Source organism: Anneissia japonica, unplaced genomic scaffold (genome assembly GCF_011630105.1).
Source record: "Anneissia japonica isolate Jap-2015-1 unplaced genomic scaffold, ASM1163010v1 scaffold108273_len470852_cov203, whole genome shotgun sequence".
In the NCBI taxonomy this organism is placed as follows: domain Eukaryota; kingdom Metazoa; phylum Echinodermata; class Crinoidea; order Comatulida; family Comatulidae; genus Anneissia; species Anneissia japonica.
This window is the reverse complement of record NW_022686840.1, coordinates 2,759-20,660: the sequence shown is the minus strand read 5'-3', so window position 1 is coordinate 20,660 and position 17,902 is coordinate 2,759. Positions and strand designations below refer to the sequence as shown.

Genomic DNA, 17,902 nt, shown 5'->3' with positions numbered 1-17,902 from the left:
TACAGCTACAAAATAGATTTTCTTTGATTTAAAGATACTAGAAAGAAAAATATTTAAATGCATTGTTTCATATTCAATTTTATAATAATTTGTCTTGTGGTAATTATTAGTTTGAGGAAGAGCTCGTTGCCCAGGAAAAAATTCATCGTGTTTTGCTGGAGGAGCAGACATCACAATATAGGAAAGAACTTGAAGAGCTGAAAGATATACGAGAAAAAGAACTGGAAGAGGAGGCCGCTGCAACTGCAAAAGGTTTCTTTTAAAACTATTATTATTTATTATTGCTATTGTTATTATAAATATTACATTACTAATATTACAGTATTATTATTGCTATTGCTATTATTATTATTAATATTATAATATTAATATTACAGTCTTATTGTTATTTTTATTATTATTATTATTATTATTATTATTATTATTATTATTATGTTACTAAAACCTACCTTAAGGGGAACTTAGACAATCGAGAAATTAGAGCAATAAAAAAAACGACGTTAAGGGGAAAATAACACAAGATATTCCCCTGAAGTCCGAGTTAGCGCTAGTTATTATTATTTTTATTATTATTATTATTATTATTATTATTATTATTATTATTATTATTATTATTATTATTATTATTATTATTATTATCGTTATCATCATTATTATTATCATTGTTATCATTCTTATTATTGCTATTATTATTTTTTATTTATTTTTTTATTATTATTTATTATATTATTATGATAGTATTTTGACGGTTGATTGCATTTTCGAAGTACAGTTTACCTGTTGATCTGCTGTCATGTGACTGTCTTACCTAGAGTGATCACATGACAAGTAAAGATTACAAAGATGTCCTGATAACAGAAAGCTATGACTATATTTAAAGTTATCAACTTTTTTTGAGACTCAACAAAAAGATACAAATCTAAACACATCAGTTTTCACTGACTCTACAGATATTCTCCTACAAAAATATGCATCTGTTAATTGACTACTAAAATATTTTAACATTTTCAATAAAACAAATTGTTTGTTTGTGTATTTTTAGCAATATCAGCTTTGAAACGAGTCCATCTGGAGGAGTTGCAGAGGGAGCGATTAAGTGTCGGTGAGATGATGTCTGATGACGTGGAAAGCGTTATGAAAAGGCACAGGTAAATATGATTAATGACCATGAGTATTTATTCAAGTAACATGAAGTTCTTTTCTATCTTTCCTCTCAAATTTAATTTCACATCATTGAAACCGTTTGTGTGTGTGTGTTTGGGGGTTCGGAAGAACTTCCTTTTTGAACAGTTTACTACTGTAGTGGTATTTTATCATAACCTTTTCTATTAAAGAAACACTTCTGAGTTAAACTTGTATAGGAAACTTCCCATCCCCCTTCACATGAACCTTCCCCCTCCTGAGAATTATAACTTCCTTCTTCCCATTCTCCAATCATTCCTCCTTTAACTCATTACATTCTAAGCAGCTAATTTAAGAACTGTTATAGTTTCCCTTATAATCATTCTTCCTTTAACTCATTACACTCTAAGCAGCTAATTTAAGAACTGTTATAGTTTCCCTAACAATCATTCCTCTTTAACTTATTACATTCTAAGCAGCTAATGTAAGAACTGTGCATCGTTTTGCACTCTAATTATACTAATCATGATGTCATTATTACAATTTAAAACAAAACTTAAGTACATTTTTATAAACTAACTTTTAACAATTTTGCTGAATCAGATATCGTTCATCGTGTACTATTGTACTTCAGACAGGTTAGTCAAATGGTTAATATAATGAAATTTTTACTATTGTTTAATATTTGTGTATATCATGTTTACCAATAGTTGTACAGTATAAAATAAACAATTTGAAGTATTTTTAATATGTTTTCATTGGTGTTTTTTTTTTTTTTTTTTTTTTACATTTTTATGTAACTATTTGTTTTTAAATTATTTAAGGTCATCATTTCATTTTTTTCATTTATGAACTGATTGTTAGTTTTGAAGTGTTTAGTGGTTCATCGTTAGTTGGTATTTGAGATGATTTGTGATCTATAATTATTGTCTATGTGCTTCACTGAACTATACTATAGTATGTTGCTGCATACAAGAACATAATTCCTTGGTATACTGTGAGCACATGCTTTGTCATTATATAAAGCTCCTCAGAAGTATAGGAATAACTCAAAGGGATTATTCTGATATATACAGTACTGTGAAATGTAAGCTACATTTAATTAGCTGAGATAAACTTGAAGCTTCCTCCACTTGCATTTTTTGGTCTTTATATCAACAAAATGTTATTATTATTTTGTTTCTTTAAGTAACATTTGAGAATTATATCAGTACTTAATATATTCCATACCATGCTGAAAACTATCACTATTGAAGATAGAATTAGATTTTTTTCGTAGTGATTTTTGCTTTTACATCCTGTCTTTTAATCTATTGATTGAATCGATTATTTTTTTGCAAATTACAAAGCACTGTACCGTCTCTAGTGAAATTCCAGCTTTTTAAAACATAAACACTCTGCCAAAGTTTAATGTTCTTTAAAACGATAACAACATACACTTTCTATTATGCATTTCCTTCTTAAACATTATAAAATTGGCTCACAAAAATGTGCCTCACTTCATTATAACTCTCTAGTGTACGTGTGAAATTTGTTTTACGTTCACAGTTTGCACATTTTAGGTAGTATTCACTTAACACATATGCTTGTTCGACAAAAGTAAACCATACAGTTTGCTATTTTGCGGTAATTCACTTTTAAATTTTTTGAGATATCTATCTGTGTAGACACTAAATAGAAGTTCATTCATTATCATTTTTCATTGCAAAAGCTATTTATTATTCCTATCTTTGTTTTTTCATCTTCTGATATGGAGAACTGTAGTCTGGTAATTAGAATCCTTGTATCCCAATTCCAGGGTCTAGTGTTCAAATCTTGTCAGAATCTGGGTTTGTACTCAAACTAAAACAATACTCCATAAGCTTCATTACGAAATGGTTGACGCAACGGCTGTGGCTCAGACTCTTGCAGTGGCGTATCTAGAAGTCTAGAAATGGGGGTGCTGATGGGGGGGGGCGCGAAGGTGAAGTGATCAGGGTCGATAATCAGTCCTAACTCGCAAAATAAGGTGATTTTAGGGGCACCCCCCCCCCCCAGATAAGGTGATTTTAGGGGCACCCCCCCCCCCCAGATGCGCCACTGGACTCTCGGCCTTGTGGTTGGGTGTTTGAAAGACTAGCTGTGCAAGTTGCTTGTGTCCTTGGGCAAAGCACCTACATTTGTCTCCACCTAGGGGTAGGAATTATTAGCAAGCGCTGATTCTAGCTGCGTATGGAATTGTGCTCCCCAGGGAACTGAGGATGTGTTCCATAGGTGTTTGGTCCTGTGATCACGGGTAATAATGTATAGTGCATAGGCAGTTTATTCTGACATTATTATATTATTATGATACTTGCATTTGTAAGAGAACATTCCCTTAGTGTTGAACAGGTTCCCTAGTATAAATAATAATGAATTGAAATAAAAAATAATCCTGGAAATATTATATTAATTAGCTGCACACCTAAGATTATATTTTTAGTTAATTGTTCAGTTTTTATGTATGGGGGAGTTAATTCAGTTATTCATTTTGATATAAATTGTTTTTTATTTTTCTTCCAGGGAAGTAGTTAATCGTATGGAGAAGGAATGGCACATCCTGTCGGAGAAGTATTCCTCTCAATGCCAGGAGAACCGGAGTCTGCAGAAGATGGTGGAGAACCTGAAGTATATGATGAAGGAACTGCAGAAAAAGAAAGATGAGATTGCAAAGCAGAACCTGGAGATGACAACAAAGTTGGAAAAAGATGTTGGCAAGTTAATGCAAGAAGTAGAAAAAGGAGATAAGGGTTTTGATGAAAATGATGTGATACAGAATCTACAAGTGAGTGGCAGTTATATTGGAATTAATCTTTTGTTTTATATTTTGAATCAATATTATCATTTCATCATTATCATCATTATCATCATTATAATCATCTATCATCCTTTCCATTGCCATCATCATCTTCATAATCAGCTTAATTAGTGTCTTCATATATTATAACATCTTCGTAGTCATCATCATCATCGTAATCATCATTTTACTTATTACCTTCATATCATTACCATTATTGTCATCACCATCGTGAGTCATTATTCCATCTGATTAAATAGAAAATATTTTTAAATATTTCTTTTATTAACATAGATTAAACTCAGGATTAAAGAAATTGAGTTGAAATGTAGCATGGATGAAATGCAGAAATTCAAATCAAACATTGATGCCACAAAGGAAGAAAACAAAGAATTGCAGCAACAGAACAAACATCTGGAAAGCGAGCGACACCACCTTGGTCAGCGTATTGATGTGCTAGAATTGCAAGTGAATTCACTGAAATCAGAGGGCGGAAGGATACGCACAAGTGGAGAAGGTGCTGCGGCCCCAGAGGGCTCTGTTGATTGTGAGGAAGTTTTTGAATCGCCTGTTAGCAGTCCGGGGCAGTTTGATTCCAAGTACAATGCTTGGTTCCCTCCAGAATGCGAAAGACGTAAGTAGCAACTTATTGTTATTGAGTCTGTAGTGGTAGTGGTAGAATTGGTTAAATTAGGGCCACGACGGGAACGCATCTACCATGACAGTAGCAACTGTTCAGTGTGTATGCTTTCTAGAATTTAGAAATACATTGAATCAATAGGTGACTTTATGGTTATAGCACTCGCCTTCTAATTCCAAATCGAGGGTTCAAATCCTGCACAAACTAGACTTCATAAGCCAAGAGTGGGCATAAAAATCGGTGAATTCTGAATTAACACCAAGGGCTGCACCAAAACTTTGATGTTTCCAGTGTGCTTCCAAAAACCTTCATACACTTCTTTTACACCAGTTTAAATACCACTGAGCTGGACATATAGGGTTTTTAATTCATTTTTGTGGGCCACAAAAATTCACTGTTGAGCTGCACTTTGCCCACCTGTACCCTAAGCCTTGTAATAAGGCTTTAAATAGCATTATAATTTTTTGTAATGAAACAAGCAAGTTAATATTAGAACATGTGACATGCCTAAATATGGTCATGATGACATCACATGATGACCATATATAGGCACATCATGACTATGGGCATACAACAGTTTTTGTCAAAGAAAAATTGATAATTTGGACAAAACTTTGTACATTTTATTTGCTGAAAATAAAACTAGCAATTTTTATTACCACGGGTAATACTCCACATAAATTGGGAAGTTTGCGTGTGTTTCCCGTTGAGGGCATCACAGATGTTACACATTACTGTGGAATTTAGCTGGCCAATCAACAATGTCTTCCTGTGTCATAAAACAAATCAAGCTATGATTTTTATTTTTATTTCTATTAAAAACATACTGACCATGGAAATAAAATAAAGTTATGATCATTGAACTTCCAGTGAGAGGATTGTAAAAATAGCTGATTTTGATTATTCAGGAGTCCTAAGTCTCCCGCAGCTCGCGGGGGTTTCCCGGAAATCTCTCCCGCAAGCAAGAATCTCCCGGAAAATAACCCATCTTCCGCAATGTTTCACACTTTATTATCAATTGTCTCATGGAAATGTAGTTAACATTTTAATTTAAATTGTTTATTTTTTTTTCTTTTCAGATCCATATGATTCTTCCAGTAGCACTCAGTCAGATAGTTCAAGATTCAGTTCTACAAAGGTAATTTTCTTCTATTTTTCTTAACTTGCATAATATCATGATAATTCAGTGTATAACTTTGAACAAGAATGTGTTAAGTTGATATGTGCTGTAATCCATATTCAGTTGCATCTGCAAAAATTGATGTACTATGATTTGGATAGCCTAAGCGTTAAGATTTTGAGCTTCCGGAAATAGTCCCTGCACAACCGGCTGCGCCTCTCTGACAGTAAAGGGATATTTAAAAAGGACCTATAGGTCCCTATAAGAGAATATGTGGGTGTTTCTTTGGTAACAATGTCACTTTCAATTTACAATGAACCGCTTCCTAGCACCCTAATATAATTACTTTCCAAGTTAAAATTTTCCTTTAAAATATTTTATTTTATTTTAGACAAGAAAATAATGTAGCCTAATACTCTACAACCTCATAAAAAACAAAAACCTCTAATAATAAATTTTTAAAAATAACACAGGAAAAAAATGTGACATTTTTATATAGTTGAAATTTATAAATTATTTTTCTTCTACGGAATCTTTTGTCTAAGTAAATTTATGTATAATCTACTTGTAACTCAACGCTGAGTTGTCGATTGACGTCCCTACACCATGATGCATATTTACCACTATGTGTTTCATTGTGTTTGTGTGGATATTGGCCCTTGAAAAGAAATTGAATTGGAAATACTAAAAATACCTTCTTTTCTCTCCACAGATTGAACATGTTTGAAGGACTGATTCCTTTCGTCACATTAGAATGCCTTGGGAAAAAAAAAGTAAACCTTTATGTTGATCAGTGTAGTTTGTATCAAAGCTTCCCTTGACTGTCTTCCAAAAAATTGAACAAAATTGAGAAAAGAGACATGGAGACAGTAAAGTAGTACCAGTACACACATATTCCTATAAAAATATTAAGCCCTGTCCAGAAAACATGTGACATGCCTAAATATGGTCATGATAACATCACATCATGTCCATATATAGGCACATCATGATTATGGTTATACAACAGTTTTTGTCTTAATATAGAAACATGTATTATTATTATTTCATTTATCATAATTTAGTAGACCAGAATTTTTTAAAATGCTTCTTGTCTGAGAAACAGGAAGATAATGCCCTTTGTTCTTCCTTCATTCCCCTTACATACCCAGTACTGTTCGAATATATATTTAATTATCCATCGAGCTCATTGCATGAAAGAACTTTGTGCAAAAAACGAGCAGCGATATTCCGCAAGTGGTTGTTTACACAACATAAACAGTTTTATTCATGAGCTGGTTGCTATAAAATACTGAACTTGCGGTCCGACATATTATGTAGATCGAGAACTAATGGATTATCAATTGCTTAAAAACTCGGATGCTGGGCCTAATTAATATGTGTTGGCCTAATCCAGCCGAACAAAGTTGAGAAAGAGTGTTCACTGCTTTATTATTAAGACGCCCGTTGAACTGCGTGCGTGGGGATACATTACAAGCACTAGCTCTCACTAATTAATTATTCATTAGCTCACAACATGAGAGAAACATGCAAACCGCTCGCCAGAAAATTGTGTGCGATTGGTGGAAGATATTCGAACAGTACTGTACATGTGTATGGTCACAAATTAGAGTGGCATATCTAAATATCTGCCAGAACTAGACTTCAATGGATGCCTGTTGATTATGAGGATGATGGCATTTCTACAGAAAATGATACTGCAAGAGACAAGAAACATTTTTTGTAATTTCACCTTATGTCAATTGACACACTATCATTTACCTTTGATTGATATTCCATCATTTTTGGACCAAACATAAATTCTTGGTTTAATATCTTTGGGTATTTATGTGGGTTTCACATATTGTTATTCATTTGTAGTTAATTGTTAGTAATATATCAGATTTAAATCTTTTGTGTAACTTAAACAGTGTATGTTGCTTTTTCATAATATGTTTTTTAGATACCTTGAAAACTTATGAGAACTTAATATTTCAAAGCTACATGTATTCTCATTATTTATATAAAAAAAGATTATGCTTGATAATTTTGTTTATGAACCTTCTACAGATATAATATAATATTTTTCAAAGTTAATTTTAGGTCATTCAAGTAATTAATTGCATTTATATTTGGTCAATTTTGGCTCAATAATTCTATTTTGTGAGGCATGGGCAGGCTGTAATCTAATTTTTCCAATTATTGTATTTATAGATCGCAAATAATACCTGCTTCCAAGCTTGGCTTCCCCAAGCAAGTTTAACTATGCATTAATAATCTTCTTAGACAAAGATATTAATCTCTCTTGCTAGAATTATAATATGACTGAAATATTAATATTGGTTAAGACAGATATCAATGCAAACACTAAGAATAGTTTTTTTCAGTCTCAAATATTTGGTAAAAAACTAAACATGAATTTAGATGCTGATAGTTTTACATTGTTGTGTGAATGGGTAGTTGAGCACTCAAACTTTTGACTAGTTATCATCCAGTGTCAAGTAATAACCAGTTTGATCCTGTTAAAACTGGCTCAATCCAGTTATTACTTGACCAGTTTGATCGACTTAGAATTGAATTGACAATCAAATGCTTTATATGTAATTGTATGATATAATTTTTTCGTAACTTGGGTAATACTATTCACATTTTGTGTGTATCTTTAATAGTATATTTCAGGTTGAGAATTTTTAAGGTGGTAAAATGTAAAGAAAATTTCAGGTTTTGACCAATGTGTGCTGGAATGTTAGAACATGTATAAGAAAATAAGCACTCGCCAATATAGAGACTCAATTGCTGTAGATTTACTTAAATATCTAGTTCCACGTAAAATAAGAAGAAAAAATTAATTTTCTTTTATTGATCATTTATGTATGTAATAGTAAAATTGAAGTACTGTACTTCATTTAATCTGCCATTGATCTGGCTAATGAGCTTTATTAACACATTTAATTTTATTTTGCTGCACATTGTGATAACAATTGGCACTGACTTCCGTGAGAAATTTGATAATAAAGCATTGAAAATGTGCAAAATTATGAATTCGCGGAGATGGGTTAATTTCCGGGAGACTCTTGCTTGCTTGCGAGAAACCGTACCGATTTCCGGGAGACTTGAGACCCCTGTTTCTTGCAACCCCTGTATAATTAGATATGTTAGTGAAACTAAATTAGCCTCATCTTCTTAAAGTGGATTCTCCAACTTTGGACACCGGCAATTGAAAATCAATGGATGCTCAAATAATAATAATAATATATTCTATACCATAGACCCATATCAATCAATTTAGGAATTTCTGTAGAAAAAGGTAACCTTAGTGAAATATTTGTATGTGTTGCTTTGCAATGAGCTGTTTGGTTTGATTGAAATTTTGGGGGTTTTCTGAATGTATGGCAAATGGTATTTGGAATCAAAAAGTTATATCAATATTAGCAATTTCTTAATTAATTCGATTTGGATATCCAACCCAAATAAACGGATCAATGAATATCTGAAATATACAATGAAAAATGCCAATCACTGGCTTAATTAAAATAGCTTACTCATTATATGTTAGTATGCCTTGTATGCTCGTAGTTCTTTAATATTTATTATTGTTAAACAATCTTTTACAACAATGACTTTGCATGTGCATACATATTATTTTGTTGAAAATATGTTTGAAAGCTTTAGTAATCTTTACTATCTGAAATTAATTATCTAGTGTAGGTTAATTTTAACTATATTTACAAAGCTGTTACATTATATTATTTTTATAATTATTACTACAAACATTATTTGTTGCATCATATTTATCATTATTATTATTGTTGTTTTTACTATTATTTATTATTATTATTATTATTAATATATAATTGACAATCATTGACTTGAAATTTTTAATAATATTTAGAAATGTGTTCAAAACTTGATTTTTATTTTTTAGTGTTAATAAAAACAAAGAGTATAAAACTGCAAGAGGTCTGACTCGCAGGGTTTCATTGGAACGTATTCGTATGTGTTAAAGTTTGGAAATACTCTATTTGAATTCTAATAGGGCGCCCCCTATCTTGTGGTAGTTTTTTTTTACATTTCATTGATACAAAATCAGGGCAGTTGGACCACTTGAAATTCTATACTCTTTGATAAAAGTATATATAACCTTGCGACCTGTATCTTTAATGTATAAATGCCAACTCAACACCTTAACATAGTATTATATTCTAGAAGAGCTCGTATAATATAGTGATTGTATTTTTCTTGTAATTTATGTTTCTTGATGTGACTGATAGTGTTTTAGTCTTTTCATTACCTCTTATGAATCATTTGGTCAGTTCACTGTATTTGTGTTGATGTAATGTATAATTATTCTTTATTGGTGCTGTATTTATAAACCACCTTATGTTATTAAATGATGACCATGTTGTAAAATAAGGATTAGGAGTGTTTACAACAAATGTGAAAGAAACAACCTCCCGTGAATTCAAAATGTAAGAAAGTTGTATAGAAATGTGTTGATTTTTCCCCCATCCCTTTATTGATTATGTTAAAATATTGTTTAAAAAAAATATCTTGTAATGTAATTACTGTAATGAGATTGATATCTTCCAAATCATTATCTGAAAATTATTCTTTAAAAGGTGTTTTCTGTAACATATTAAATTATACATACTCTATTGTAGTCCAACATATATTAGTTGAGTTTCTGTTGTTACTTCTAACCTTTCACAAAATTTATTAATTATTTGTATATATAATAGTAGATTAGTTTATCTCAAATACATTCTATGACTTAACCCGCTAACTTCAAAACCTATCACATTATATATTTCTATAAATAAATATGTTCTATCTGAAGAAAAATTAAAACATTGTTTCCTTGTTTTGTCATTTCAGTTTAAGGCCAACTCAGACAGCGTCGTACGACGCAGCCCGACGCGATTCATCGTTGGGGACAGTCTTTAGCCGTCGTGAGAAATATTAATCATGTTTAATATTCTACGACACGACTGCCCCGACATGACAACAAATCGCGTCGGGCTGCGTCGTACGACGCTGAGTTGGCCTTTACGGTATTTTACTAAAATCTGTTCTCATAATTACATGAAAATATATATATGTAGATGATGATAAAGATGATGGTGAGATAATGATGTGATGATGATGATGATGAAAAGATGATAATGAGACGATGATGATGATGATGTAACATGATTTAGAGGCAGATTCACGACCTTATTGGTGGTGAAGGGGGGGGGCACGAGGAGGAATGTATTATATTTTATATTTCAGGTATATTTTATTTAAAAGTATACCTTCAAAAATTCATACAAAAACATTAAAATACATACAAATTCAAACAAATTCATATACAGAAGCCTTTGGCAATAAAAATTGAATTGTAGGCAACTGTGTAAAATTACATTTCCATAAGATAGAAATATTTAAAAAATTAGCATATCTTAAAAAATGTGTGTAGGCCTACAAACGGTCCTTCTCTATGGTCCTTCTCACCTCCCAGTATCCACCCCTTGCTATATCCGCCACTGCTTATAGCCTAGTTTTAAGCTTAAATAATGATAAATCAGATGATACTCAATTAAGCCCATGTGGCCGAATCTTGGAAAAAAGACCAGGTTAAAAATTGGCCAATTTTTTTGTAAAATCAGTGAGCTATAGCTCATACCGGTACTTTTTTTTGACCCCGCCATTTTCCAGTTGTTTCGAATTCCATGATACCTACAGATCACAAGAGTCCTCTGTAGGTTGATAAATGCTACTTAATTCCTCGTTTTAAGCTTAAATAACGATAAATCGGATGATACCCAATTAATAACCATTTTGGAGTCGTTCGCACGGCTGACGGTGTGAATAACTTTGGCCCTATCAATTCAATGACCAGGGTGGGTCCCTGTCTCTTATACACATCTAGATGTGTATAAGAGACAGAACATACAGTATTTAAAAATGCATCTAACAGTTTGAATGATGTTGCTTAGGTGACCCCAGACAGGATTTAGAGTATGAGAAACATGCAAATAACCCAAACTACCATGTTCCTGATGAGGTCCGTGGTTTTATACTGCACTTCTACCGATGTTTAAAAGATGGAAAACTGTTTGAAGTTGGCAGTTGCTATGAGACAAGGTAAGGTCTCCCTCTAATGAATTAAAGACCCCTCCAATTAACAAATTTACTGCAGTCGTGGATGAACAATTATTTTCGGTCTTTTATAATTATTTTTCTAGTTGGAGACTAAACTGCAAAAGACCATGAAAACCCCAGTCCCAAATGTGGTCTTTATTTTGAATGGAGACCTGTAGTATTTAGTATTAATTATTATATTTATAATTAATATTGGATAATGTTCAATTTTAAAATTAAGGAACATACAGTACTTTAAATATAAAACTAAAAACCTGTAACCTTTTCAGTGAAATTTTTAGAATTCTAAGGTAGACTTGAACCATTTTTATGTTTTGCATAAATATACAAAGGAATTCACAAATTAGTACTTATTTTAGTATATTTTTCTACTGTTTCCCTCTTGATATAGTTATCCAAAGCTGACTGAGAAATACTTCAAAACAGAGCCATGGCCAATTCCTGACAGTGTCAGTTTGTTAGTTGAAAAAGGTAAGTTTTTATTAAATTGTTCACATTTAACAAGTTCACATTTGTTATAACAACCAATACGAATCCATACATTTTGTTAGAATTTTTTTAATCAACCAATAGGAACATGAACATTTCTTTTATTGACTAATGAGAATCAACATTTCTAAAGATATAATAATTTTAAGGGCTCAACTATCAGGATTTGAACCCTAGGACAGTTTCTAGTCAATGAAAATTTGATAATCTGGACCGAGTTTTATATTCCTGTTATCTTACATGTTTTTATTCTTCTAGATGCTGTATTTATGATTTTGTATAAGGAGTTGTATTATCGACACATTTATGCTAGGATACAGAGCGGCTTAACACAGGACCAACGGTTTGAGTCCTACTACAACTACTGCAATCTATTTAACTTCATACTTAGTAAGTAAAACATAGCCTTATCAAAATTGTTGTAAATTGCGCCCTCAATCCTCATCAACATCATTCACCAGCTTTCTCCATTATTGTCTGTTTGCTGTTAGTTACATACATTACAGAGTTTATGTAGTTCTATTTCATGAAGCTAAGTGTGCTGGAAGTGTGGACTAGCTCATACAGTAACTTTCTTCTCCCCAAAGGGTCTGTTTGTGTCTGAGCTACCTGGTAAACCAGTGGCAGCTGCTGTAGTCTGTCCACAACAGGGGCTGTATGAACCAGTACACTGGGGTAATCCCCTACTCATCTCAAAGATACTGTATTGTTTTAAGTGCATCTGAGCCAATTGTGTACAATGGGACTACGGTTTTTAGTTGTTTTCCGAGAAAATTTGTTCCACCTCCAGAACCATAAGCCAGTGGCAATATTATAGCTGTAGTTTGCGGCGTCCCTGCCTTAACCACTCAGACATGCTTTGTAAAGTTTACTCTCTGCATTATTAAACAAATTAATATACAATATATATATTTACAGATGCTGAAGGGCCAGTACCGCTTGAGATACCTGACCAATGGCTCTGGGATATCATTGATGAATTCATTTACCAGGTAAGTTACACAGGTAGCATGGCAGCCAGTTAAATTACACAGGTGGTTTGATAACTACGTAAGTTTCACAAGTGGTATGACAAGTGCATGGTAATCATATGTGAGTCAAAATTTGATTACAATAACAAGATTCCTCATGAAATCCTAAATTATTGTAAGTTAATGTAAGGTAGCACTATGCAATCTAAAGGAGTAAATCTTTATGCATTATATAAGTCATTATTTGTGGTTTTTTTCACCTTTAACCCTTCCAGTTCCAAGAATTCAGCAAGTATCGATCAAAATTGAACAACAAAACAGAGACTGAAATAACGATATTGAAAGAAAACCCAAAGGTAATACTTTATTCATTTTATTAACATTTATGACCAACGATTGCCCATTGCATTCTTATTCAATTCCTCTTTCAAGACAAACATATATACAAGATGTTTTACATTTATAATTTATTTCTCATCATCTGTAAGGAGTTTAGTTGTTGGTTGAGAGATAAAGTCTTTGTCCTAATATAAAAATATCTTTTTTGTTAATGTTGATATGAGTATTATTATATATTGAATAGATCTGGAATGTGCACAGCGTCCTCAACGTACTTCACTCTCTTGTGGAGAAATCAAACATCAACCAGCAACTGGAGGTGTATGCTACACAGGGTAAACATGAACTATCTATTTTCAAAATTTTCTTTGGAGTAAAATATTTAGTACAGATGTGCAATTGCAAGATTTGAACCCAAGAATCTAGTATTAGAAAGCTGGCACTTCAACCATGAAACCACAATCCTACATTTCTATTGTTTAAACAGTTTCTTGTACCTTGGTTCTAGGTGATCCAGATAGTGTTGCTGGGGACTTTGGACGCAATCCACTGTACAAGATGTTGGGGTACTTCAGTCTGATTGGTCTTCTTCGCTTACACTCGCTCCTCGGTGATTACTACCAAGCAATCAAGGCACTTGAAAATATTGAGCTCAACAAGAAGGTTTGTCCAAGAAAAAAAAGCTATTTAAATATTCATATTTCGTATGTTTAGAGTTAATGTCACTATTTTCCATCATATTGATTAGTTATATTGCTTTCATGTATTTTATTTTTTAACAAAGTTAAAAAGACAAATGGAATAACCTGATGCTAAATTACAATCTACTGTACATTAACAAAAATTGAAATAAACAATTACATAAAGTTTTTAAAATTAAAGAAAACTTACAACTTACAAGTTACTTTCAGTCAATAAAAGAACAGTGATTTTAGTAAAATTTAATATTTGCACTCATCTCACAGTATACTTACCTCTTTATTTAAACCAAACAAAGTAAGTCATAATTATCATTACCACCCCTTCCCCTTCCCCCCCCCATTTAATAACTGTTCATGCGGTTGGCGCTACGCGAAAAAATACTCACAAGATTCAGCACCCACCCTTAAAATTTTAATACCCACCCTTAATTTTCACTGGCTACATCCCTGAACAGAAAATTTGATAATCAGGACAGAACTTAACTTGTATCTCATATTTGCTCTTTATAGAGTCTGTACTCCCGGGTTCCCGCCTGCCAAGTCACAACATACTACTACGTAGGGTTTGCGTACCTTATGATGCGTCGCTACCAGGATGCTATACGCAGCTTTGCCAATATCTTGCTCTACATTCAGAGAACGATGCGTCTGCTGCCCCCAACATCATACCAGACAGACTTTGTTAGTGTGTTTTTTTCTTTATTAGCATAAACTAAGGAATATTATGTATAACTGGAAAAAAAAAGCAATTTATCAAGAGAGGTTATTGGTACACTTATGATGGATCGAGATAGTTGGAAAGCAGTTACAAAAGAATTCTTAAAATTTACACGTGCAATACAGTAGTTGTGTGTTGGACAGGTGTGAATGTGAACCAAAGATCTTATAAACACAAGATGGCGTTCTCCATGATTTCCGCGTGAAAATTCTGTAATAACGAAGTGTGCAGCCTCCTCTTGCAAAAGTGAAAACTTTTGAACTTTGCTTTGACCATAGCGTACACCGCGCGACTTTACGTTTACATGTAACAATTAGAAGCATCTAATTTACAATGTGCCCTCTCGTTAGAACAATTGAGGAACAATTAATGTACTGGGTAACAAACTTTGGCGTAACACGAACGCCCTATCTCAGATCTATGGAAATGACTAGGATGCCCTCTCCCAAAAGTGATTACTTTTATCTGGCAAATCTACGCTTCTTTTTGTTACGCGTCAATCGTGGAGAGCGCCATCTTGTGTTTATAAGGTCTTTAATGTGAACTCATGTCCTTGGCTCCCTGAGTGAACACTGTCGGACGTGAACTTGTGTTAGTATTTCCTTTTACAGGGTTCAAATTTCCCGAAAGCAATTTCTGTAGAAAGGGCCCTCAGTTGCTGCGATAAATCCCATTCTCTACTGCAAATTTTTTGCTCAGCTATCCAGGGATAGGCATCCATAAAAATTGATACAGAAAAAAAAAAGAAACCTGTTGATTGTTGCTGTAGAAGAAGAATGAATTATTTGCTGATGGAGCATTTTGAGGAAATATGAACCCTGCTTATTGTGCAATGTCACCATAAAACTAAAATATTCAGTGCCGTTGCGGATAATTTTCTATTTTTAGATTAAGAAGATGAATGAGCAGATGTACACACTGCTAGCAATCTGCTTGACACTCCACCCAATGCGAATTGATGAAAGTATTCACACTCAAATGCGTGACAAGGTCGGAGACCGCCTTGGACGTATGCAGAAAGGGTGAGTTGCATCTTGTTCATTTTGCGGCGTCATTCAGGATGAGTTTTATATATTTATTTGGCATCCTTGTAGGTGTGTATATGCTAGTATCTACTAACATGAGTGTCGTATCTAGGGGTGCACTGGTGGGTGGGACGTACATTTCCTAAAAAATAATGCGCCTCCCTCCCAGTTTGCCCTTCTCATAGAAAATGTTTGAAGCAAAAAATTCATGTTGAAGTAGATAAAAATCTCCTTATTTTGCGAGTTAGTGCTACTCATTTATTTAGCCCCCCTCCACTTCACCTTCACGCCCCCCCCCTTTTCATTTCGAAGGCATCTAGATACGCCACTGACTAACATTGAAACTTAACAAATGCTAATTTATAATCTCCGATTGTCTATTTAAGTACTTAATATTAAGTACTTTAATAATTATCATTATATACCTTAATTATTATTATTATTTTTATATGTTTTGATAGTGACATCATGGCTTTCCAAGAATGCTTTGTGTTTGCTGCTCCCAGGTTCCTCTCACCTGTTCCACCAAACTATGACTTACCACAAGCGAACTACCACAAGGAACCTTCCATGCTGCAGACTAAAGTCTTCCTTGAGGAGGTTCGGCAACAGCTACTCATCCCAGAGATAAGGAGGTAAAGAGCAGCTTTCTTGAACCACCAATTAAGAGTACTTGTTTACTTAACTATATCAGCAGAGTTGAAACTTCGTCCTTAGCAATACTCATAGCTAAAATCAACATTAAAGTTTATTTGTCTTTATAATAATGCTAAGGTAGAAGTAAAGGTCAAAACCTAAAGCTTTGGACTCACAGGCCATAGTGCCCGTCTATTTGGGGGTTTACCACTCCTCCCGCACTGCAGCCTGTTAAACTTTCTCAGCATATGCCGGTAAACATTTATACTCCTGGGTAGAGAGAGACAAACATAGATAAAGTGTTGTGGCTGAGGATACAAGAGACTTGTATAGAGTTGAGTGTCTGAGGCAAAACCGTTGCCAAAAGTGTTTCTGATAATACAGGGTTCATCTATATTAGACTAAATCAATAAAAATAGAGAATGCCTGTCAAAATGAAAAGTAATTTGTCACTAGGTTTGAGGATGATGATGAATTATAATTATTATTATATTCATAACAATTTTAACACAAACTAACACAATTTGTGTGTAATCTGATATATTGTTCATTATTTTTTTTAAATTTGCATTCAATACTTTCTTCTATTCTTATTCAGTTTCTTGAAGCTGTACACAACAATGCCAATACCAAAGCTTGCTGCATTTCTTAACCTTGTGAGTAAAAAATATAGATATTAAAATTTGCTCACTATTAATTGAAAATGCCTGACACAAGTTTTAGACTCCATTTTAGGTGATAGTTACCTTTAATAAATGTATGCTGGTTAAAAAACTTTACACTTTTTATTTTGTAGTCTGAAGAAGAATTTAGAACCCAGTTTTTGTGTTTCAAGGTATGTAATTTTGTTTAATTACTAGCTTTTCATACTTAAATTCTGGAAAATCTTCATTGAATTAATTAAAACTTAAGAATCGAAATATTTTCTATACATTACAGCATAAGATGATGAATTTGGTTTGGACAAAAGGCTCAAGTGGTCTTGATGGAGAATTCCAGGCTGCATCCGAGGTGGATTTTTATGTTGATGGTGTAAGTACAGTCTGAGATAGTAATGAAAATAATTACTGTCAGTTCGAGTTCAACTCGAGCACTACAAACTCACCCTTTTTGACAAACTCACCCCTTACAAACCCAACCCTCAACAAACTTGCCCACTACAAACCCGCCCCTGACTATACACAGTCAAACCTCCCCCCAACT

General features: G+C 33.2%; 2 protein-coding genes across 6 annotated transcripts in view; both read left to right on the top strand.

The window, feature by feature from the left end:
- LOC117117476 (myosin-11-like) overlaps nucleotides 1–10,524 on the top strand; it is a 63,401-nt gene extending 52,877 nt beyond the window's left edge. For all 5 annotated transcript variants that reach the window (XM_033261790.1, XM_033261797.1, XM_033261783.1 and 2 more), the window contains 6 exons: nucleotides 111–252; nucleotides 1,043–1,148; nucleotides 3,664–3,925; nucleotides 4,232–4,571; nucleotides 5,657–5,715; nucleotides 6,410–10,524. In XM_033261790.1, the coding sequence (XP_033117681.1) occupies nucleotides 111–252; nucleotides 1,043–1,148; nucleotides 3,664–3,925; nucleotides 4,232–4,571; nucleotides 5,657–5,715; nucleotides 6,410–6,424 (924 nt within the window). In that variant the 3' untranslated portion in view covers nucleotides 6,425–10,524. The remainder of the gene's footprint in view (nucleotides 1–110; nucleotides 253–1,042; nucleotides 1,149–3,663; nucleotides 3,926–4,231; nucleotides 4,572–5,656; nucleotides 5,716–6,409) is intronic.
- Nucleotides 8,430–17,902, top strand: part of LOC117117467 (eukaryotic translation initiation factor 3 subunit L-like) — a 10,721-nt gene continuing 1,248 nt past the window's right edge. Inside the window, exons 1-14 of the mRNA XM_033261771.1 lie at nucleotides 8,430–8,502; nucleotides 11,655–11,802; nucleotides 12,212–12,291; nucleotides 12,568–12,699; nucleotides 13,228–13,301; nucleotides 13,556–13,636; nucleotides 13,864–13,954; nucleotides 14,128–14,282; nucleotides 14,831–15,001; nucleotides 15,927–16,060; nucleotides 16,525–16,698; nucleotides 17,298–17,355; nucleotides 17,496–17,534; nucleotides 17,639–17,731. Of these exons, the coding sequence (XP_033117662.1) occupies nucleotides 8,430–8,502; nucleotides 11,655–11,802; nucleotides 12,212–12,291; nucleotides 12,568–12,699; nucleotides 13,228–13,301; nucleotides 13,556–13,636; nucleotides 13,864–13,954; nucleotides 14,128–14,282; nucleotides 14,831–15,001; nucleotides 15,927–16,060; nucleotides 16,525–16,698; nucleotides 17,298–17,355; nucleotides 17,496–17,534; nucleotides 17,639–17,731 (1,503 nt within the window). The remainder of the gene's footprint in view (nucleotides 8,503–11,654; nucleotides 11,803–12,211; nucleotides 12,292–12,567; nucleotides 12,700–13,227; nucleotides 13,302–13,555; nucleotides 13,637–13,863; nucleotides 13,955–14,127; nucleotides 14,283–14,830; nucleotides 15,002–15,926; nucleotides 16,061–16,524; nucleotides 16,699–17,297; nucleotides 17,356–17,495; nucleotides 17,535–17,638; nucleotides 17,732–17,902) is intronic.